Source organism: Delphinus delphis, chromosome 16 (genome assembly GCF_949987515.2).
Source record: "Delphinus delphis chromosome 16, mDelDel1.2, whole genome shotgun sequence".
In the NCBI taxonomy this organism is placed as follows: Eukaryota; Metazoa; Chordata; class Mammalia; order Artiodactyla; family Delphinidae; genus Delphinus; species Delphinus delphis.
Window position 1 is genome coordinate 61,019,843 of NC_082698.1, and position 23,939 is coordinate 61,043,781.

General features: G+C 54.1%; 1 protein-coding gene across 3 annotated transcripts in view; it reads right to left on the reverse strand.

Moving 5' to 3' along the window:
• SLC29A3 (solute carrier family 29 member 3) overlaps positions 1-23,939 on the reverse strand; it is a 43,054-nt gene that overhangs the window by 9,301 nt on the left and 9,814 nt on the right. For 2 of the 3 annotated variants that reach the window (XR_009522359.1, XM_060033738.1), the window contains exons 3-4: positions 8,616-8,698; positions 1,436-1,662 (exon numbers count right to left, since the gene is read on the reverse strand). Coding sequence is in view for 2 of the 3 variants with exons in the window: in XM_060033738.1 (XP_059889721.1) it covers positions 1,436-1,662; positions 8,616-8,698 (310 nt within the window). In the remaining variant the exon portion in view is untranslated. The remainder of the gene's footprint in view (positions 1-1,435; positions 1,663-8,615; positions 8,699-23,939) is intronic. The other variant, XM_060033740.1, reaches the window with a different exon arrangement.

Consider the following 23,939-nt stretch of genomic DNA (forward strand, 5'->3'; position numbering starts at 1 on the left):
TGGCAAACAGATTTGAGCTCAAATCTGAACTCTGATCTGTTGACAGTAAGTGTCTCCAGTGCTATGTTGAGAAGGACTTAGACGCTTAGGAGGAAAGATACAGATCGATTAGTGATGTCTGGCACTGGTGTGGGAACGGGCAGGAGATATACACTTGTCCAGGTATTTGTCATCCCTGTCACATACTACTTGGCATTATCAATTAATGGGCACAGAGTAGATTCTTCGCAAAATGCTTCTCAAGTGGGCAAATGCTTACTGCACCCCTTCACACAACATGGACATGCAGAGACACTGAACAGAGCAGCTGAGCTCCCAATCTTGCTTTAAGGGATGGTGGTCTCCTGGGAAAGCACAGATTCTTCCTGACCCAGCTCCTTTTTATCTTGTTGAGACACTTGGATGAGAGAACAGAACTGCTAAGGTCTAGGCAACAGGCTTAGGTTAGGATCAAAATTTTAGTTAAAGGGGTCAGCCCAAGTCATGTCAGCAGCCCCGTAAAATGCCAAAGTTCAGGGTAACAGAGAAGTTTATTACTAGGCTATCAGCTCCTGGGAGGCTGAATCTTGTTCATCTTTGAATCCCTGGCACATAATAGGTCTTCTACAAAATTACAGAGGAAGGAAATACAGATAGAGGGGAGAAAAGATGGAGAAAAGAAGGAGGAAAAGGTAAGGGAAAGGAAAAATAACGAGAAGGAAAGGGGACAGGAGGAGGGAAAGGAGGAGAGGAGACAGGGAAAGAAAGGAACGCTGGTTCAGGAAACGCACTTGGTAGGCAGACTGTATTTTCCAAAAGGAGCTGCAACTATGTCTCCCCTCCCATTACAGTATGATTTTCATACTCACCCACTGAGATATGTGGGTCTGTGTTTTCTTCCCGTGAATCCAGGTAGGCTTATGGCTATAGTGGAAGTGCCCCAAATGTCTTTCAAGGCTAAGTCATAAAAAGAAATAATGCTTCTGCCTGGGCCTCTTGGGATGCTTGTTCTTGCAACCCAGAGGCCATGCTATGGGGAAGCCCAGGCAGCCGTGGTGAGGACCACATGGAGAGAAACCCTGGCCCCAGCCCCAGCCCCAGCTGAGCTTCCAGCTAACAGCCAGCACCACCACACCAGCTGGGTGTGCACACCATCTTGAAAGTGGATCCTCCAGCTCCAGGCGAGCTATCCTGGCTGATGCCACGTGGAGCAGAGGAGGAAAGCTGTCCCTGCGAACTTCTACCCAAACTGCAGATACACGGGCCAAAGAAATGATTCTTATTGTTCTAAGGCACTAAGAAGTTTTCGGGTGCTTTGTTACACAATAATAGATCATGGAAGCACAACTAACACTCATTTCTTTTTCTGGAAGGGCTACCACATGCTCACCTCTGGCTCCTTCCAATAACCCCCAAGTAGACTGACCTGCTCAGCTGTCTGGACCCCAGCTCTCACCTGATATCAGTGCCTGGGAATTCCTCATGGGGAAGGAACCAGTCATGCCGAAGACGCTGCTATTGAAGATGGTGGAGGTGCCGCTGAGGATCGCCATGCAGACGATGGTGACGGCGAAGAAGCTGTGAGTCCAGGAGGAGGTGTCCACCTTCACCAGCACGGTCATCACCACGAAGATGGCCAGCATGACAGTCAGCGAGGCCAGCACGCGGACATGAATCGGAACCCTAAGGCGAGGATACCAGAAGCGGTTAGAGACCCCCCTCGGGCCTCCCATGCCAGGCTGGGGTTGGTGAACATTCTTAAGGGAAGCAGGTGTGCTCAGTGGCTGGGACCGTGCACTCTGCAGTCAGGAGGCCTGGGTCTAAATCCTGCCTTCCTGGCTCACAGTCCTGTGTGGACTTGGATTAGTGACTCTATCATTCCGGTTTCAGCTTCTGCATCTGTACAAAAGAAAGGAGAATCAATCTACCTGAAGGTGTGGTTGTGAGGATCTCTGGCGGGGAGTGTATAGAGTCAGGCAGCAGTACCCGGCTCAGGGCAAATGTTCTCAAATGCTGCTTCTTTTCATCTTGCTGTGAGGTTCAAGGACAGGAGATGAGGGCTCTTGAGGCAAGACCCCCGTTCCTCCTGCCACGGGGATGAGCTCCCACTGGCTTTGTCTAGTGCTTAAACAGAACAACCACCCACTGGGATTCCTTCCCCCAAAACTTAGCAGTGGCAGGGAGAAAAGGGAGAAGAGAAGAAAATCATCACCATCACTGTCGTCATCAAAGCCAACACTGAGATCGTACTTCATTTGTGCTAGGTACTCTTCTAAGTGGTTTCTAAATGCTAACTTGTTGAATTCTCACACCAGCTCCACAAAACAGGTATTCTTACCTACCCCACATATACAGATAAGGAAACCGAGGTCACAGAGGCTAAGCAACTTGCCCAAGGTCAGTCAGCTGCTCCCACCTGTGCTCTCAGAACGACACTCTACTGCCTCCCTGGGAATGAAGGGAATATGGGTGGCCCAGAACAGGTGGCCAGGGCAGAAGGAGGCTCCTGTGATGGTCTCAGTTGTCATGGGCAGCAGCTGACGCCAAGCTAGAGCCAGCTACCCCCATCCAACCCCACTCCTGCATGTAAGCCTTACGCCTCTCCCAGCCTCCAACCTGCCCAGACACCGTCCTGCAGGGAGAAGCAGGGAAGCCTAGCTCTCTGTGAAACTGCATTTTTATTGCAGGGAGGGAGAACATCATCTAAAGAGGCTGTTTAAATCATCAGATTAGACTAAGCTTTAAACCAGATTGGATGTTTAGTTAATTTTCCTGCTAACCAGTGGGTGGCGGCTGGGAGAAAATCCAGATTAGTTATATACAAATTTCTTTTGGATAAAAAAAGAAAGACATGAAAGGTAGAAAAAAATATATACATACATAAAGAGGTGTGAAATGATGAGCATGAAAAGCAAGAACGGAGTTTTTCAAGATGCTTTTGTGGCCCCAGGCTAATTTGAGTTTCCTTCCTATCCTTGGCTGAAGGGAGAGCAGGTGCTGCCTGGGCTGTGTCAGGGGCAGAAGGAAGCCCGAGGTAGTGAAGGGACAGTTCAAGGTTGTGGTGTGAGGGGCTGGGATGAGGACCCAGGTCTGTTGAGCCCCAGCCCATGGCTGTCTTGCTGAGGCGCGTCCTCTCTGGTGTGTTCATTCCACAGATAACACTGGCCAACTACTGTGTGTCCAGCGCTGGGCTGGATGCCCGGGACACAGGACAGGCGAGGGACAGGCATTTTGCTCCAGTGTGCAAAGTGCTCCATCAGCAGGGCCATAGGGCATCCTGGGCACGTCTGAGAGGCACGACACCCACTCTGAGCATCTCATAGGTTTTTTGGAGGTGATACCTAAGCTGGAGCGTAAGGGACGTCTGGATGTGAGTGCACATATCTTGTGAGGGAGAGCTTAGCACACTCAGGGAATTAAAATGGACTCTGGCTGCAGGTGACACTGAGAGCAGAGGATACCAGACAGACATGAAGCCCCACCCTGGAGGGCCTGGTCCAACTGATAAGTGCCAAGACTTGCTCCTCAGAGTGGGGAGTGGAGTGGGCATGCAGGCTTTGTCTGCCAGCATCCGTCCCACCAAGAGCACTCCTTCCATGCCAAGTTGTCCTGCGGAGGTGGACGGTCAAACTGTCCACACCAACCCATCCACAAATGAGGGCACATGACCTGGTCTGGGGTGATCAGGGCATCCCACCCATACCTCTGGCCACTGGATTGGGTTAGGGGTTAGCATGTGACCCAGGCAGGGCCAGTCAGTCATCGCTGGGACTCAAAGGTAGAGAGAAGCTGGGTCTCTGCCAGGACTGTGTCGGGGGCTGCTGGTCCCTATCTGGCCAGCTGCATGGGGAGAGGCCACATCCGAGATGAAGCCAAGTAGGCACACACAGAGCTCAGGGCCGGCGGATGAGAAGGACGTTTATACTCCCCTAGATCCAGCAATGGAGGCAGCCCTGACTTTCATTTTCTGAGGAAAGAATGAGAAAATCCTTTTTGTGTCTCTTTCCTTTGTTACTAAGAGTGCCAACCAACACGTAGAGGCACATCAGGGTTTCCAGTTGGGGAGCGACATAGAGACTCCACCTCTGAGCAATGGGTGCCCTGCCCTCCTGCCCTCCCCTCTTACCAGGAAGCAGGTTGCAAGTGACAGGTGATTGATTAACACCTCCCAAGAACAGCCTTCAGCCAATGATGGGGAAGCAGGTGGATAAATACCCCAGCTCCCAGGTGTGTTCCACACTGGCTGCCGGAGTTCTGAGCAGCCGAAGCTCGGTCACCTTCTATGGGAGCTGGCTTGATAAGGCTTCCTTTATTGGCTGCCATCCCTTCCCAGTCTCCCCCCTTCTCCTACTGTGGCCCCCCAAATAAACTACCTGCACTTGAATCCTTGGTCCAGGGTCTGTTTCTGAGAAACTCCACATCAAGACACATCTTCCCAGGGTCTGCAGGGGACTTGGCCTGGGCAGGAGCTGGTGGGCAGTCAGGTGAGCACCTGGACCCCAGGGGCCCCTGAGTATCTATTTTAAATGCACACCAGGTGCCCTGAAGGCTGGTGGTCAGGCCTTACTCTGATGCTCAGGGTGATGCTACATACTCAACCCTGTCACACAGAGCCACCCCCCGCCCCCGCCCAACTCTCTCCCAGGAGCTGCAGCTTCCCCACCCACCCCAAAGATAAGAGCCACAGGGGCACAGAGCCTGAGTCCAGAGACAGAAACCCTGCCAACTCTGTCACCAATTCACTGTGTGACCCCAGGCAAATATTCAACCTTCCTGGGCCTCAGTTTCCTTGAAAAAGAAGAGGTGGGACAAGAAAAAGTTCAGGTTTCTTCCAGTTTATGCTTCTAAATCTGAAAAAATTCAAGTGGAGAGAAAGGCTGGGGACTAATGCCCCAAAGTTTTAGCAGTTCCTTGGGGCAAGAAGAAGGCGAAGGACAGACTAGGAGACGTGAGAAGCAGCACAGGGACAGGGCCCCGTCTCGTTCTCACCCCCAGGGCTGGCACAGGGCCTGGCAGGCACCTGGTAAACACCTGCTGGATGCACAGATTGATAACTAAGGGGTCCCAGCAGTGCACGCTGGGCCTCAAGCTCCCCTTCACGCTCTGCTTTTTGACCCCCTCAGCATGGCAGGGAGACAGCTGGAAACAGCAGCAGCGATCCCAGCCAGCCTTGGGAATGGCCTCTGTCTCCAACCACCTCCTCCCAGATGCAACGCAGGAAAGGTCCCCCCCAGGAATGCTGCTGGCACCCCAGAAGCTCTCTGTGCCTGTCAAAACAAGGTTAAGTAGTTGCCTGAACAGGAAAGTTGCTTTGGAGAGAGCTGGGGGACTTCTTACCCAGGCACCCCCAGGGCAGGGAGAGGAGGGCAGAGTGAGAGAGGAGGAGGTAAACACCAAGTGCATCACAAAAGCAACGCAGCTCCCAGCTCTGCCTCTGCCCCCCGTCACATCCCTCACCTGCACAGGTCTCCTCCTCGCCAGCTAGTTGCCAGCTGCAGAACCCATTCTCAGCGGGAGCTTCCCTGCAGGGGCTCCAAGCCCTCAGGGATCTTGCCTGGGGCTACTGTCAATGCTTGTAAAGCTTTATAAAACGTGCCCGTGCAAGTCCACCCCGCATCCACTAACGGGGCACACTGCCTTACTCTCTGCTTCTTCCACCTGGACAGCGGCCCGGGGGGTGGTAACACTGGGGATTTTAGGGAAAGTCTAGACAAGTGCTGCCCTAGGCTTGGTGGCTCTGCTCTGGCACAGGGGACGTCTGAAGTGACAGCTCCAGCCCTGGGACCCTGGGGCAGGTCATACTGATATGAGATTCTTGGAGAGGGCTGCCAGATGCACCCAGGCTGCCAGCTTCCCTCCCTTGCTCACGAGGGCTCAGGACCCCAGGGGACTGATTTCTTCCTAAGTCTCCAAAATGTAAATCCTCCTCATAAGTATTTATGGCGCTTCAGACTTAACATAATAAAGCACCTGGCGATTGTGGATGAGCCGCTTAGATAAGCCAGGGTTCTCCAGGGGGAGAAAAGGGGACATTTCAATCCCGCACATTAAACAGAAAACAGCTTAGCTCCAAGCCATCTTCCCACAGTCCAGAAACAGACAGAGGCTGGGAGCATTTTCCACATGGCCCTCACCCCTCTCCTGGAGCCGGGAAAGGGCACAGGCAGGCCCTGGCGTGGGCAGGACCCTTCTGGAGGACGCCCTGTAACACTGAGCCCTCAGAGCCAGCTCCCAGCCATCCTCGGGAGGGCAGTGCCTACTGCAGACAGACCCAGACCTTCTTCACCACCTGTTTCCCTCCAGTAGCCTGAAGCCAGGGCAGAAATGGGCTCCCGCTTATAAGGCCTGAGATGCAGCTCTGGCTGCAGGGAGAGGCCCCGCGAAGCTGGAGAACTAGGCGGCAGGGGGCCCAGAGGTTCCACGCACAGATGTGGGGGGAGAAGGGTCCCAGTTCCAATCCTGCCTCCAACCTCTTAATGGCCACATGACCTTGGGCAGGTCACCTCTGTCAGCCTATTTGCCCATCTGTAAAACAGGGGAATAAGTGTGCTGCTCTTGGCCACTGCAGAGTAAAGGAGATAATGCCTCCGAGGGCTATGAGTGCTGGGAATGTTAACTGCGATGATCAGAGATTATTTGCCCAGGGCCCTGAGGCTGGGCCTTCCCCGCTGCCGCTGATCCCTGGTCCCGGCTGGCTTCCGGCCTGCTGGACCTCACGACCACAGAGGGGGCAGTGTCAGGTAAGACGCCAGCTCAGGCCAGCCCTTCCTGGCACTGTGGTCCTGCGCACGTCTCCTGACCTCCACTTTGGACAGAGGATCATGATAGGGGCCTGGAAAGGAGACAGGGCGGTGAGAGGCCGAGGGACTGCCCACCGCCATGGCTCCGTCACTTCTTCCTTGTCGTCCTCATCTTGCATGCCCTTCCTTTCCTCATGCCTTCTCTTCTGAGTCACTGCCAGGGACCCAGCTCTACCCTGCTCATAACTCCACCCCCTGCCTCCTTCTGGGCGTGATCTCTGGAGGCTGCGTTCCTCCTGCCAGGACACTGACCGTAGCCCCGTGTGCCAGGGACAGGCAAGAGCAGGCAGGTTAGGGGCCAGCTGGCTTTCGGCCCCCAGGCCGTCTCAGGCCATCCTCCCTCTTGCTCGTCCAGCCTTCACTTTGGTTTTAAGAGACGTGCAAAATTCTTTGACATTCCTTCCATTGAAAGGTGCGGTCCCTGGTCCCTTAAAACTGAGTGGGCAGAAGGGACAGTATGTGACTGCAGAGACTAGGTTACCAAAACCATGCAGCTTCTGCCTTGCTCTCTCGGAGCGCCTGCTCTTCAGCCACAACATGAAAAGTCCTGCTACCTGCGAGAGACCGAGGGGAGGGACAGAGACAGACAGAGAGAGAGGTGCCCCGCGGAGGCCCCAGCGTCTACAGCGGCATGAGAGAGGGCCAACCAGAGCTGCCGGCTGAGCCTGCTGCCTCCCAGGACCGTGAGAGACGGTGGTAGTGTGCTCAGCCACCATGCTCTGGGATCATTGTTCTGCAACAACAGAACATTGGAATAACCCCACAACACAATATGCTTGGAAAGACTGGTCTATTCAGGCTTAGCACACCTGAGGCACATGCGCTGCCCTCTCTCCTCCTGGACTCAGAACAGACATCAGTAATCACAGCACACTCGCTGAGGTCAGACCTGCCGTAGAATCCTGTTCAAGCAGAGATCCAGGTAGTCACTACAAACTGAGCAGAGTGGGGTAAAACAGGCTTGCCACCAGCGACCTAAGGCTTCAGTAGGCCGTGCCCAAGAGATGCCCAAGTTTCTGAATCACAACGTAGCTACCTTTACCAGATAATGATAGCTTAGGGGAAATGCAGGCAAAGTAGCTCAGGCTGTTACCCCTGTAAACCTAAATGGAGAACGGATGGTACCAGTCACCCAGTGGGGTGAAAGGGCCACAGGCTATCTCCTAAATCATTCCTTCTTCCACAGTGCACCCCACCCTTCACAAATGCTGTGCCAGAAGTCGCCCACTGACCACCCCCATAGGCGGCCGACTCATGAGCTGCTGTTACCAGCTTGGCACTGAGCACTGAGTGACCCGTTCCCATATAGTGAGAGCCAGGGTGGTGGGGTGCCAGCCTCTTAACTTCTAGCTCTGATTTTTTTTTTTTTTTTGACCACTCCACGTGGCATGTGGGATCTTAGTTCCCTGACAGACCGGGGATCGAATCCGTGGCCCCTGCGTTGGAAGCACAGAGTCCTAACCATTGGACCACCAGGGAAGTCCCCAGGCTCTTACCTTTCGACGGCTCTCAGAAAGGCTTGAAAGACCAGCCTCCACAAACCTTGCTCCCTGGGCCCCCCCCCACCATCTGTGGTGTCCCTGCGGCCCAGGCAGCTGTTGACAGTCAGCTCTGACCCCATGTGGCAGTGTGTGGCTCCCTGACCGGGCATTCCATAGGCAGGGCCCCAGGTAACCGATCTGACTCTCAGTCTTCATGGAGGAGTCTGAACTGCCTGCTTCCTACTTTAGTGGACACATGTAAGCCAGCAGAAGAGAAGCAACTGTGGACCAAAGGGGAGCGGATGAGGCTGGAGGTGAAGGTCAGGGGCCTGGGAGAGGGAGGAAAGTGGCCTACCTGTTGACAAGCAGGAAATTCACCAGGAGGCACAGCACGGAGGGTACAGTGGAGGCAACGGCCAGGTAGCTCTCAAAGTAGTTCTGCAATCACAGAAGTGAGGAGTCTGCTGAGGTCACTCAGGATGGAGGGGAGGGGCCCCACCTGAGAGCATGGACAGGGCCCCTCTTGGTGGGTCTTCTCCCCACTGTCTTTAGACACCTACGAGTGATGGGTGAGTCCACCCCGAGATGGCATGGTCTTGCCCCATCTCTAACCTAAGACCACTCACTCGGTCACACAACAGACACCATCAATGAGCTGTGCTAAGTGCTGGGGACGTAAGGAAGGGTAGGACTTTGTCCCTGCACTAATGCTCTGCAGCCCATGCTCCCACCCATCCTATCTGTTCCACCCACGTCTGAGGCAATGGAGACAGGACTTGTATGTACGTATGTTTAAAGAAAAATTTTATCCTATCAGTCGTCTTAGCCCATTGTCAGATTTCAGAGATATCCAGATGGGTTTTGTTATGACTCATCCCCATTCTCACATTCTCACAACCAAGTGAGGCCTGTTAGAAATACACGGAGCCCTGATCCTTGCAGAGAAACTCTGTTCCGACTCTGGATTTGCTCCTTCAATAGAGCTGCTACCCAAGGTCAAAGGCACTTTGGGAAGTGGCTCTTAGTCTGGCCAAGATGAGGAAAAAGGGCATTTTCCTGGAAGTAGCTCGACAGCATTATAGACAAAGAGTGCATGAGACCACAGAAAAGACGAAGATTCCTGATTATAATGTGCTGCAACTTTCAGCTGAAGAAGCTGAGTGGCAACTTTATGCATTTTTCAAAGCTCAGGGAATTGTCCACTCACTAGGGTAGATTTTACTGAGTGTACCTCATCCCTCAATATACGTATCGAACAAAAGGCCAAAACACTGGAGAGGCTGACACATCTTGGCTTTGGTCCTTTTATGTCAAACCGTGAACCCCAGGTCAGTCATGACAATGGTTTCTAAGCCGTGAAAACAGCTTCCATGTATTAAGCATACCGTGTGCAAGTACAAGGGCTTTATACGAATGATATTCTTTACCCTAAAAAATAAAAGAGCTGTGAGTACTCTGGAAAGTTTACAAAATTGAACTTACCTGGGGAATTATTTTGAGTACAAATGTGCCAAGTACCAAGAACAATGTGTGCAAAAATCTTGCCAATGTGCAAACAGCTCGGGCAATTGTAGGATCTCTGCAGAGTTGAAGACATGCTTCTTCCCTGTTAAGAACGGGGTGTCCCATTGGGAGTGTAAGATAGAGTGTGAGATTTTTTAATGTCTCAAAACACCGCAGGAAGAGCTGTCAGAATTCTGTGGGGGGGTTGTTGTCAAATCAGTGGTAGGAACAGTGAGTTCTAAGGGAGTTCTGGGTAGGGAAGTAGGACGAGGGGGCTGAGTCCTGGAGAGAATGGCAATGAATATGGTTTTGGGAAAAGATCCCAGAGGAGGTGGGATTTGCGTCAGACCTTAAAAGGGAGGGTAAGATCTTTCCTTTCCGGGAGAGTCTGACTGCAATGTGGAGGCCAAGAAAGAAGGATGTCATAATGGGCCACTTCTAGTCTGAAGCACAGACCGTTTCCACAGTCTGTTTTTAAGGCTGCAGAGTGCTTTGTGGTCTCTGATATCCACACCCTGAATATAAGATTGTGATGGCCTTGTAATTAAAATGATAATCACGGCTACTGTGGTCCATCAACCATGAGCCTTAGAAATAGCCTTCCTCCTTTGAGGGGCCACCGCATTGTCCTAGCCTGATGGGTTCAGTGGAGCCTGGACTGGTCCGAGGCACTCAGTCAATTACTCCTTGACATAGTGGCTGGGCGTAGGTGAGGCCAGGCAGGCGATGGGCGGCTGGAAGCAAAGGAAAAGGGCCCCAAGGAAGAGACAGCTGCAGGTGGGGGCCAGGACTGCCGCAAATCTGAGCTCCTCATGACAGCCTTCCTTCAGTGGCTGTTCATTTTGTGGCAACTCTGTAAACGGTCATCACGTGGGATGCAGAAGCTCTGTCTTTGTTTTTTCAAGCAGGCTCAGGTTGCTTGAACATTTTAGGAATGGGGATTTTCTAGGTAATTCAATGTTCTGGTTTGTTGATATTTAAGCAGAAGAAGTTCCTTTTAATGTTGGAAAAGCTTTTTAAATATTGACAACTGGGTAAGGCTAGGACCCCCCTTCTGCTGATTGAGCCCATTTCTCTGCTTTACAAAGGGCACGTGGCCGGGGGGCAGGGTGGGGCACGGAGGCAGGGGAAGAATGGACTTGACCCTGGGTCATCTTTCTACTGGTTCAGATCCGGGAGCTGTGGTTAGTGACACAGGTGGACTCAGCACATCCCACAGAGCTTTTTTTTTTTTTTTTTAAAACTTAATTCCTGATACAAACATGTGGTGGTTTTTACTTATTTGCTGCTTTTGCTTATAAGCAGAGTTCTAGCAAAATGAGGTGTGGTGGGCAGGCTCTTAGGGTGGCCCCCATGATCCCAGCCTCCTGTGTTCATGCCCTTGTATCATCCCCTCTGCTGAGTGTGGCTGGGACCTGCCTGGACTTGCTTCTAACTGACAGAACATGGCAAAGGTGACAGGTATACACAATTATGTGGATGGGATTATGTTACATGAGATGGTGGTACCCATCTTGCTGGACTCTTTTTTTCCTCCCTTCATGGCTTGGAGAAGGCAGGGGGCCAGGCTAAGGAAACCCACGTGGCAATGACTGCAGGTGGCCCCTAGTCGCTGAGAGTGGTTTCTGGCCAATACCCAGCAAGAAACTGAAGCTCTCAGTCTTACAACCACAAGGAACTGAGTTCTGCCAACAACCCAAGTTAGCCTGGAAGTGATCCTTCTCCAGCTAAGCCTCCAGTGAGACTGCAGCCTTGGCTAACCCCTTACTGCAGCCATGTGAGACCCTGAGCAGAAGACTGGGTTAGGCTGTACCCAGACTCCTGGCCTACAGATACTGTGAGATAAGAAACGTGTGTTGTTGTAAGCTGCTAAGTTGGTAGTATTCTGTTCTGCAGCAGTAGATTCCTATTTAGTGAGGGTTTGGGATAGCTGAGTTCCTAGTAATGGGTTTTTTCTGAATATCGCAGCCTTCCTGTTGCAATTTAAATTCAGTTCCTTGATGAAGGCAGAGAGAGCTGACCATGATTTTATTCAACTTCTTGCCAGACATGAGGACCGACGTGCCTGCCCACGAGGGGAACGAAGGTTATGCTTGCCGACCACATCAGTCCCCCTAGCCTTTCCTCTCCAAATCCTTGGCTAAAATGAGGATCATTTTTGCAAGCAGCATGCACTGATTTCAAGAAACTGGACTTAGTTTACGTGCCACCCCAGATCTGCTCGCCTCACCCGCCCCTTAGGCCATTTGCCTTGCTACTTGGTCCCACGTGGTCATAAAGCCACTGCCGCCACCAGCAGGGGGGCCAGCTGCCAAGGAGAGACCCCTGAGCCTGCATACTGCTTGGGCTGTGCTCGCAGAGGCTCTTGCTCCCTGGGTGGCTCTGGGAGGGGCCGGGTGACCCTCTCTGAAGGGTGGGGGAGGCAAAGCCCCACCCACAAGGTAGGCTTCAACCATTGAGAGGAGATGGGAAGGAGACTAGAGACACGTTGCTCGTCTTTCCTTCCTCACCCCCTCCACCACACGTGTTCTAAACTGCGGCGGCTCCACGCGGCTCCTCGGGAGGCATCCCGTGTGCCTGAGCAAGCAGCTGTGTTTAGCTGCAAAGCTGTGGCCAGCGCAGTGATACCACAGCCTCCATCTGCTCTCTTCCATCCCTGCCTCACTCCCCTTTCCCTCACTCTTACTTCCCTAGGACTGCACTCCCCACGGAGTATCACAGGTAAGGTGCTGCCTCAGGCTCCTTTCTGAAAACATCCAACAGCAAAGGCCCTATGTTCAATTCTCGATCCCACACATTGCAGACTTGCAGCTGGTACTCACTTCCTGGGTTCGTCTCATTTGCTTCCAAGGCCTGTTGAGGTTACCTTCTCCCAGTTTACTCAAGGAAGTGTGAAGACGTCGGAATACTGGTTCAAACGCATTGCGGTCAGAATGGTAACAGTGCTGCCCCCTCCGAAGAAATCTGCAATCACCATCCCACAGGGTGATTTTACGTAATGCAATGTTTGGGGATAATTCACACCATGGTTCCCCTCCACTTGGGACCGATTCCTGAGAGTTCCCTCAGAAGGCTCTGTTGTTATTTATCCCACCAGGCACCTTGCAACAAGTCTGCAGCCTCTACCTCCAGAGGTAAACCCAAGGACACCAAGGACTCCGGTCTCGGAGGAGTGGAGGAGGGCAATGGCACTGGGCCCCCTCCTGTGACAGTGGAGGCTGTGCTGTGCACAACCCCAGGGGGACCAGTCACGTGGACGGCGACATGAATGGAGCTCCGCAGAGCCGTGCAGCACGGCAGCCCTGCTTACACAGCTCATGGGGGTCAGTTTGGGCCTGACATAATTGCAGGTGGGAGACCGTATCTGATTCAGGAAGAAGGCAGGGCTGGAAGGTGGGTGGGTGTAGCAGGGCAGGACTTTATGAGATGATGAAAGGTCCCCAAGCAGGTCTGCCTGCCCCAGGAGGCGGGAGACCCAGAGGCTGGTAATCCCACAGCCCTCAGCCTGGCTGAGTGGCCACTGTCCATCCAGATCAGCATCCCTTCCTGTTCTACCCACTCCTCTGTTCACTGTGTGCCCAATGTCGTGCTGGTGGTTTGGTGTATAAAATAGACAGGAAAGGGTGCCTGATGCCCTTAGGCAGCACATAGTCTGGTGCAATCCTACAGCTGTAGAACAATGGATACGAGGGAGGGGAGGGAAGGAGGGAGTTTTGGGGGGGCGGGGGCTTCCCATAGGAGGCCATCTTGGACTGTAGCCTGAAAGATGGGGGGAAGTTTGCCAGACAGTTATGGGGAGGTGTTGCTGGTGGAGAGAGAAATGGCATTCCAAGAGGCGGGACGAGCACATGCAAAGGCAGGGGTGGATGCTGCTTTGCCACTCAGGACTCTAACCCCAGCTCACTTGTCGGAACAGACCACCCTGAGGCTTTCCTCAGCACCCACAGGAATCTACTGCACTGAGACAGAAAGGCACCCTGTGATCCATTCAATCCAAACACAGGGCAGGGAGGCAGGAATGCAGCCCCAGCACCTGCCCCTGCCCCTCGGGGTGCTGAGGAGAGAGCGTGGCCCCACCATTCGGAATTCTCCAACTCAATGTGAGGCGAGCCCAGCTCTGAGGAACAAAGAGGGAAACTTCTGCTCCTTGAATGTCTAGTCTAATCCCGCTGCCCTCCAGTATCTCCCCTGCACTCTGCAATTACCTAGGGCTCGGCGTCTGGCAAAGGTAACATCAAAGGTCCTCTTTGGCACTTGCCAGGTAATCCAATGGACACGGAAGCCCTGCACAGTACCAGATTATTGACATTTGAACAAAACTGCTCACATGTGGCCTGCACAGACCCCAGTCCATTTGCTCTTAACTCAGCGTGTAAGAGCAAGTCAGAACTGGGATTGCTCCCATTTCACAGACAAGAAGCTTGAGGTTAACAGAGGTGGATGAATTGCACAGAGTTGCACACTTGGAGAGTGCTGGTGGCAGGATTTTCTGATGCAGGGCAGGGGTGGGATGGGGAGATCGTTATCATCGCTCCACAAACGTAAGAGCCGCTGTAGCTGAGGCCGCCTGCCTCACAGTCACACAAACCCAAACACCGTCACTGGGATTACAGCATGTCACTGGCTGCCCCAGAGGCCGGGACTGGCAGCCCACATGCCTTCCCAGCAATGAGCTGGGACCAGCCCGCAGGATCAAAGGGTCCATCAGGGTGGCGTCTTCCCTCTGCCCCAGCCAGAAATGATGGGGCTTGAATTCTCCCCTCTGCCTGTTAACTCTCTCTTTTCCTTAAACCCCACCGTCCATTCCTTTGTGCATTTCCTCAGGCCTGTAGATCGGAGTAGCAGTAAAAATCACACACAAAAAAATAAAAATTGAGAGAAAAGCCCTCACTACTGTCAGCCACCGAAATGGATGGACACGGTCTGCTGATAAGCACAGGCCATGTGAAGGAGGACATTGTAGTTGGGAAGCACTGGGCAGGCTTCCAGCTTCTCTCCTGACCATGCAAACCCCAGCAGAACGCCCCAGGATGGGTGGGGGCGGGGATCAAAACCCAGAGTGTGGACAGAGCCCGCCGGGGGGCGCTAGGTGCCAGTGGCCCCCAGGCGCCAGGTCGGTGTGGAGCAGCCCTGTAGCTGCGACACAGGGCATTGATCCACTTGCAGTGGAGAGGCAGAAACCATTTCCGTCCGTGACCCTCTAGCCTAGCTTGTGAACACCAGGAAGGGGGAGAGATGCTCTTCAAAGACAATCTAAAAACCCAGCAGAGCCAGCTGGCCAGATGTGAGGCGCATTTTACGTCGGGGAGCATTTCCTCTCCTCCACGCTGAGAGCCTCCGTGCTAAGCATCTCTTCTGGAAGAATTTAATTCTGAGCTCAGAGTCCAGGGAAGGAGGTTTCTTCAGGCAGGGAGGCCCAGAAATGAGCCCGTTTATCTCTGGCAGGCCCTGGGTAAGCTTCCTCTGCCCTGAATGCCATTTGCGCACTTTGAAATAAGTGCAGCAAATTAGTCACGAGCCGCGGCCACCTAGCTTGGGGCCGGCTGCCCAGCGGCTTCTGAGAGGCAGCTTTGCGTGGCCCCCACCTCAAGAGCACAGCAGAGGCAGCTGGGCTCCTGCGGGGCGAGAAAAAGCGGCTCAAGCCTGGGGAGTGGCAGCTCGAGGCAGCAAAGCGTTACCTGGATCACAGGAGCATGAAATTAGCAGCAGTGAGCAGGCTGGAGCCAAGAATAGCTTTTGCCATTGCAAACTTGCTGCCTTCGGACAGCCCAGAGCTGAGTTCTGTGCCTGGGATGCTGCAGGGGAAGCGCCTCCACCCTGGCACTGGTCACAGTCACTCCTGGGCAGGCCAAGAAGTGAGCAGAGGGCCGGTGTCCCCGCGAGGGGCGCAGGTGGCGTCCTGTCTGTGGCTTCTAAGGCCCCCTGTTTGGGGCACCGGCCTCAGAAAACTAAGGGGTTTGTGGCTGGGGGCCTGGATGAGCAGGGAGGGGCAATGCCTATTCCAGGGCTCAGAGGGGTGAGGGAAACAGGAGCCCAGATCCACCGAGGTGTGACGGGGTAGCCAGGGGCCCAAGGGCACAGCAAAGCTGGGGTCAGAGCCAGACAGGTAAGGCCTGGAAAGATGACCCAGCCACTCCAAGGAGAGAAGGCCCCATGAGACCTTTGCATGCTGTTCTAACATCAGCCCCGATGCTTGGCCTGAGCATGGACTCTCAGGCCTTCTCCAGGCCCAGACTCCCCGGGGCCACTATAAATCTTGCTCTTCAGTAGCTTGGAAGCCCTCCTCAGCCTGTGATCTTCTTTCACACCTCCTTTGGAACTCCTGCCAGAGGATAAGCAAAGTTCCTGAGGTTTTCTGGAATGAGCTCCCCTGACCTCCCTCCCCTCTGTGTAAAGCTTTCCAGGGCAAGAAGGTGCTCTTCCTCCACCACGAATCCTCAGCTTCCCCACCCGCATTTCCTCTCTCTCTCCCTCACTGCTGCTCCCTCCTACTCTTCTGCCTAAGAGGCTCACTCAGGTCTCCCTTGGGCTAAGAAAAAAACCTCTTTGACTTCACAGTCTTTGGCCACCAGGCCCCTCCATCCTTTCACTCCAAACTCCTTAAAAATGCAGCCTCTGCCCTCACTGTGAACGCCTTACCCGCTCCTGGGTGGCTCCGGGGAAAGACTCCTTCAAGGGGTCCTCTTTGCAGCCCACCCGTAACCACCGCCTGGTCTGAGCCCTCAGGCTCCTGTCACCACATGCCACCCACTATAATGGGCTGAACTGTGTCCCCCCCAAATTCACGTCAACACAGAATCTCAAATGCGACCTGATTTGGAAATAGGGTCTTTGCGGATATAATTAGTTAAGACGAGGTCACACTGGATCAGAGTGAGCCCTAAGTCCAAGGACCAGTGTCCTTACAAGGAGGAGAGGGCACAGAGACAGACACACAGGGAGGGCGCCCAGTGAACGCAGAGGCCGAGACTGGAGTTGTGCTGCCGCAGGCCAAGGGGAGCCAAGGCTCGCTGGGAGCCCCTGGGACATGGAGGAGGCAAGATTCTTCCCAGAGTCTTTGCAGGGGGTAGAGGGGGAGCACGGTCCTGCTGGAGCCTTGCTTTTGGACTTCTAGCCTCCAGAACTGTGAGAATAAAATTGCTGCTGCTCTACACCACGTGGGTTGTGGTAGCTTGTTAATGGAGCAGCCACGGGAAACCGCTGCACCTTCCCTCCAGCGCCCCCTCCTGGACTCACGGGCCACCTCCAGGCCCCCTCCTCGGCGGCTCAGTCCCCTGCGCTCTCTGCCATCGGAGGGGCCTCATTAGCTCCCTCCTTCCTGTGCTACAGCCCTGCCCTGGGAGTTCATCCCCCGGCTCTGACGGCGCCCCACGCCTGCCTGCGTCACTCCCTGACTCCAGAACACTTTCCGCTGCCGGCCAGCCGTCCCGCCTGGGTGGCCTGCTGAGCCCAGGCTCCAAGCCCCCAAATCAGAAGCCTTCAAGAGAACCCCCAAGACCCGAGGCCGCATGGTTCCTCCCTCCTTTTCTCAGTGTTCTCCCTTCAAAGTTTCCTCAGTTTCCCTTTCATCCTCACCCCAGCTCCATGATTTGCCGCCACCCCCCCCCACCGCGTCCCCATCACCTGACTGCAGCTCACATCCACTCCCCCGGTCCCAGCTCTCCCCTCGCCTTTGCTCAGCTCCCTCCTCCGCCCACCTCCTCTGCCCACAGCCCCTCACCCACAGGCCAAGCCCATTTGTCCTGTGCTTGTCTGCCTCGAAGGGCCCAGCAGCGACACCCCCTCCGCCAGTAGCCTGGCCTCCTGGCCCCTCCTTGGAGCTCCTCATGCACTGTCCCCTCTCTTTTGGCCCTTTCTCAGGCTCCAGTTTGGTTAAATGATGGGGCACGTGGGGGTGAGGGAGGCTAACGGGTGCTCCCATGTAGCAGGCTGAAGAGGGGTGTTTATTCCAGACGGTACTAGGGAGCTATGGAAGGCCTCTGAGCAGCAAAACCATATGACCAGCGCCAGGTCTAGCGGGTCGCCTGGCAGGAGGGGATGGGATGAACGGAAGGGGAGGAGCGGGTGGCAGGGGCTATGCATTTATCCACTCATTCATTCATTTAAGAAATGTTAAAGGTAGTCGATCCCCAAAGCTCACTCACTTACTCAACAAGTAATAGCCGAGCCCCTGCTATCTGCCCAACGTGTGCTGGAGCTGGGGTGCTCTAGCGAGGGAGGCAAAAAACGAGGCAGCGACAAGTTTTTAAAAAAGACTGCAAGTTATAACAAATGGGATAAAAAGGAAAACCAAATAAGGGGTAAAGTAGCGCCCCGTGGGGGATCGATGTTGGAGACGGTAGTGAGATGGTAATGTGTGAACAGAGACCAAGGACGAGCTGTGTGACGGGTGAGGAGAAAAGCTTTCTGGACAGAGGGAACAGCAGACAGCTGGCTCTGCAGCATGAAGGAGCTTAGTGTGTTCAAGCAACTGAAAAACCAGAGTGATTTTGGAATCCTGGGAGTGAGGGAGAGAGGAGGGGACCAGGCTGGGGGCATGCGCAGGGCCTGGGCGTCCAGGCCGGGGTTGGAGTTTGGATGTGGGATTCTGAACAGCTGAGAAACGTGGTACCAGCACCCATTCACCAAGCCCCCACCACACGGTGCCGTTCTGCGTGTTCATCACGTCTTTGCTCCCTCTATGTTGCAGAGGAGGACGCTGAGGCTCAGAGAGGTCGGGTACTTGCCCAAAGTCACATAGCTCAGACCCAGTCCTCTGTCCCCTTACTTGGCGCAGTGGACAGCTTCTCTGTTTTGTCTTCAAGAGACCGCTTCTGCAGCCTCCATGGAGAATCGACTGAAGGGGGCGCCCTGGGGGCCAGCGAGATCCGGGAGGGGAGAACTGGAGGGATTGAGACGTTTCAGAGGTAGAATTGACAAGACTTGCTGATGGGCTGAAGGTGGGGGTGGAAAGACAGAGGGAAATAAAGGTAACGCCTCAGTTTCAGGCTTGAGCAACTCGACTGGGCAGGGGCAGGGAAGGAAGTCTGCTCCGGTGTAGTCTGGGCGTGCGGGTAAAATAATGACCCCAGAGTGAGATTCCACTCCCTGAATATGGGACCACGGCGTCTAATCCTGGGACGAGGGTCTTCCTCCCGTGCCCCTCCCAGCCAGCAGTCCAGCCCTGACACGTGACTGGCCCTCTGCGAATGCTTATTGATTAACTCATCACTCTGCTCATACTTATTGAGCCCCATAGCTATTCACAGGGGATTCAGTCCAAGTTCCTGCTTTCGTGGAACTGATGCTCTGGTCAAGCAGACAGCTGGCTAACGCATAAACAAACAGACAATACGTCAGGCAGTGATAAGTGTTATGAAGAGAAATTAAGCCTGGTAGGCACCTCTATAACGGATCTCACAACGCTCGTAGGGGGAGAACCACAAGGGAGCGGCTAGTCCTGGCAAAAGGCTGGCCTGGGGACAAATCTGCCCACCCTCTGTTTTTGTACATACTGGACAATAGTTGCACCCCTTTGTTTACGGATTATCCACAGTGGCTTTCACTCTACAAGGGCAGAGCTGAGCACCTGTTTAACAGGGATCCTGTGGCCCGCAAAACCTAAAGCATTTACCCTCTGGCCCTTTAGAAAAAGTTTGCCAGCCTCGATCTAGTTTCTTAAACAAGGTAATGGAGCCCTAAGTTGCCCCGCAAATTTGACAAAGAGTCAGAAACAATCTAGCTCTCCTGAGCCCCAGGTTTTTCCACCACGCAGGGTGAGCACGGAAAATGACAACATCACTTCCGTCAACCTTCCACCCCACCTTCGCCAGGTCCCTGAGGGGCAAGCAGGCCTTGGATCTGCATCTTATGTGCCCCCTACGCACCCTCAGGCTGGAACCTTAGTAGGCAGGGAGATGGCTCAGAAACAGGTAGAGGGAAAGGTCAGAGAAACAGGGAGCCTGTAAGTCCACACACAACCTCTGCGGGGTGAGAGCTGATTCAGGGCTCGGTCCCTGCTGACGCTCGGCCAGCCTGTCCTTCCTCTTCTGCAGCCTGATCATGTGGCCAGGGCAAGGAGGAAGAAGCCTTCCAAGGAAATTCCCCACCTCCCCTCAGCTTCTGCAGCCCCCTGAGGGCTGACACACATCAGCAACCCAGGGCTGATGGCTAGGGACAGGGACCAGGCCCTGTGGCATGTGCCTAAAGAGGAAGCGGTAGACAAAAAACCAAAACAAAAACAAAAAAAATGAGGTGGCCTGGCGGTGCTCCAGCTGCTCTCTGCAGAAGGAAACCCAGGAGAACAACCAGGAAGAGGCAGTCCTGAGCAGACCCAGCTGCACTTCCTCACCCAACATGCCCTCTCCTCTACAGGGAGGCTGTTTTTCTTTGGGGGTTCATGTGGGCAGAAACCACAGGCTGCTACAGGCCTCAGATGCATGCGTGCGTGCGTGTGTGTGCACACACATGGGACTCCCAAGAGGGCCTCCCAGGTCGCTGCTGCCACCACGGATCCCTTCCAGAAGATGGCCCTGTAATGAAGGCGCTCGGCCAAGACTACAGTTTGGTTCTGCTCTCCGGGTACTCGAGACGATCGAGCACGTAAGGCCCAGGCCGCGTTCTAATTTGTCAAGGAAATCACCTCTAGATTCTAAGGATGTGTGCAGGAAGAAGTAAAACCGAAGGCAGAGGGGGAGCGATCGAGAGCCTGGGAGGGCCAGGGAGCAGGGCGCAGCTGTGGACAGGGGCCCTGAGCACACAGGGAGAAAATAAAAAGAGAAGTCGAGGCCACTGAAGGCATGACTGACAGCGTTTCAGGTCGGGCTTTTTCTCTCCCTCTGCAGGACACAGCAAGAGCTAAAAACAGAAGAAAAAGCCATCACAGGTGTATTTACTGGGAATAGCATGCTGGCTGGGTCTGCAGTTAGAATCAGAGGGTGGACAAGGGAATTAAAAAAAAATGACTCACTTTGGTTCTAATTTTTAAAAATGGTTTAGAGCAGCCATCCGTGCTAGCCCAGGCCACTGGGCAGCTGGGAGGAGGGACCTGCCCTCTCTGCCTGGTGGCCACTCACCCATGCCCTGCTCAGGAAGCCTATAGCCCCATCCTAACCTGCCTGACCCCCAGACTGCCCCCAACTTCTCCTTTCCTGGGATGACAGGGCTCAGGCAAAATCCTGCCTTAAAATGCTTTCATGGTGTAAGGAAGGGTGTTTCCCTCACTTAGCACTATTCTTCAGAATTCTGCTCTTAAGAAGTAGATTGCCAAATGGAATCTAGGCACCTTTTCCATTCGGAGAGGTCTGAGTTGCACTAGGAGTGGACTGCAGGAGTGTCACGATCCATCTACACCAGAATGGTGCTTCTCAAGGAACAGCATGTGGACAGAGGAGACCTGGATACCTGCTACCCTGCCAGCTGGCCATGTCAGGAGCACCTGGCAACAGTGCGCAGGCCCACCCCAGGGAGGAGGAGCCAGCAGAGCGGAGCCTGGGAATCTGGGTGTCTGCCAAGTGCCCCAGGAAACCTGATACAGACTCATAGATACCCCTGGGTTACGGCCCCCACTCTTGTCTTCATAGCCCTGTGGCATCAGCAAGTCATTTATTGCTTCACTTTCCTCCTCTGTGGGCAAAATGCATCCTTATGGCTGGATGTGAGGTGACAGGCAAATGGGTGGAGCAGGGCTTTTCAAATGACAGGTTGCAACCCTGTTCATAAAGGATATGAAATCCACTTAATGGGTCACAACCAGAATTTTATTTCATTTTCACTTTTACTGCCTTCTTTCCTGTTCCTCAGGATGAATCATCTGCGTGCTTTTCCAGGACCCCCTCCACTGTGCCCCGAGCCCAGGCCCTGTCTGCTCGCAGACTGCACTCAGCTATGTTTCTTCCTCGTCCTCAGCACCCACGGTCCCCTCTCCACTGGACCATTCACATGAGCACACAAACTACCTGCTATTTCTCCTGTGTTAAAAATACAACAAACCGGACTTCCCTGGTGGCACAGTGGTTGAGAGTCCGCCTGCCGATGCAGGGGACATGGGTTCGTGCCCCGGTCCGGGAAGATCCCACATGCCGCGGAGCGGCTAGGCCCGTGAGCCGTGGCCGCTGAGCCTGCGCGTCCGGAGCCTGTGCTCCGCAACGGGAGAGGCCACAGCAGTGAGAGGCCCGCGTACCGCCAAGAAAAAAAAAAAAAAAAAAAACAAACCCAGAAAATCCGTACCCTCTTGACCACACATCCCCTGTAACTCCCGCTCCAATCCTCCAGAAGGAAAGAGTTGCAAAGCAAAACTCCTAGAGGTATTTCCCAGGTTTGCGGTCTCCCCAGTCCCTCCCCCATCCTCTCCCTCACGGCCTCGGGTCCAGCTTCTGCCCCTACCCCCATGTCGCTGCTCCCCAAGGCCACCAAGGGCCCACATGAGGTTAAATCCAAAGGCAAGCTCTCCATCCTCCTCAGCCTGGGTGGCTTATAAGCCATTTATAAGATCAGCACGGATGATCACTTGCTCCTCCTTGAAAACTACAATCAGAGATTGTTTTAAGTGTAGATGCTGCTTCGTGAAACTGCTGCTTCCATTACAGACATGTGCGTCCTGCCAGATGAAAGGTGTCGCCTGAAAACATCTGGAGAGGCTGATATGGAGCCCAGGGTTAAGGGCATGGACGATGTGGGTTCAGATGGCCCGGCCTGAGTCACTGACTCTGTGCCTGGGAACAAATAACCTGTATTTTCTGAGCTTTGGTTCCCTTCTCTGTAAAATGGGTATAATAATACCTATCCCTGAGGGCTGTAGTAAGGAGCAAAAGAGATAAGGAAAAGAAAGCTTCTGGCACACAGTAGGTTGCTTAATAAATATCGTGGAATTAATAAGCAAATCAGAGCCCTCAGTACAGTGCTGGCACAGGGCGAGGGCTTGGTCAAGGAGGTGAACGTTAGGAGGATTCGGCCCATCCCTCACACGACAGCTACCGTGCAGGAGATGCGCAGTAAATACCAGGCTTCCCTCCCGGCGACATCTGGGGCGCTCTGTACATGCTGCGGACTCCCCATGGTGGGTCTGTGCTCAGAGCACCCAGGGGCCATGGAGCCTGGCCCCAAGCCACACAGCAGGGGAGGGCACCGCTAGGGCTGGGGCTGAAGGAAGTCCTTCTGTCACCCTCTGGGCTGCTCCCAGCTACCCTGCAGTCCCACGAGACAGACAGACCCAGCTTCCTCCCAGGTACAGAGCTTTTACAAAATCAACTACGCAGGGCTCTTAAAACTCCAGGAGCAGGTCACAGTCCACTCCCTGATCCAGCACAGAGAGGGTACTGGCTGGTCCTGGCAGTGACAGCAGCCCAGGAGAGCAGAGGCCGGGACTGTCTCCATTTCCCTGCCCTCCGTTCTCACGGCTTCACTCGCTCTGGCCTGTGCTGCCCTAGGTGCTAGGACACCCACTTCGGTGCCCAGTCGGGCACCTACTGCTGCTCCTTTTTCAGGAGGCCGGCAAACAAGGAGGAAGAGGAAGGTGGCTATGCAACCCCTCAGCTCACACTGAGCGTGTGCCCAGAGGAAGGGCTGAAGTCTCTTTCCAGGCTGTCAGGCATCAGGGGACAGCAGAGTCACATTGAGGAATTAAGCCCAAAGCATTTAGGTCAAGCGAGCACCAGACCCTCCATCCAGTCAAACAGAGCAGGACCCTATGGGGCTCCTGGGCACAGAAGCCCTTCTGTACCCCCTTTTTTGTAGGGAACAGACTCCAGCCTCCACACCTTCCCTGAGTTCCAAAGGGCAGACTGGAAAAGTTGCTAATCAGGGAAGGGAGGGGATGCAAAGACAAGGGAGGAGCAGCCAAGAAACAATAGTGCAGCCTCGGGGCAGGGCCCTCAAGGGATACACAGAACAGTGTCTTTAAGCTCTTTATAGAATTAAAACCCAACAAATGGAATATGTCAGCATTCTTCATACCAGAGAAGCTCATCAAGAAGATTACCTGAGGGCTTCCCTGGTGGCGCAGTGGTTGAGAGTCCGCCTGCCGATGCAGGGGACACGGGTTCGTGCCCCGGTCTGGGAGGATCCCACATGCCAAGGAGCAGCTGGGCCCGTGGGCCATGGCCGCTGAGCCTGCGCGTCCAGAGCCTGTGCTCTGCAACAGGAGAGGCCACAACAGTGAGAGGCCTGCGTACCTGAGACCGGATTAGGGGACTGCAGG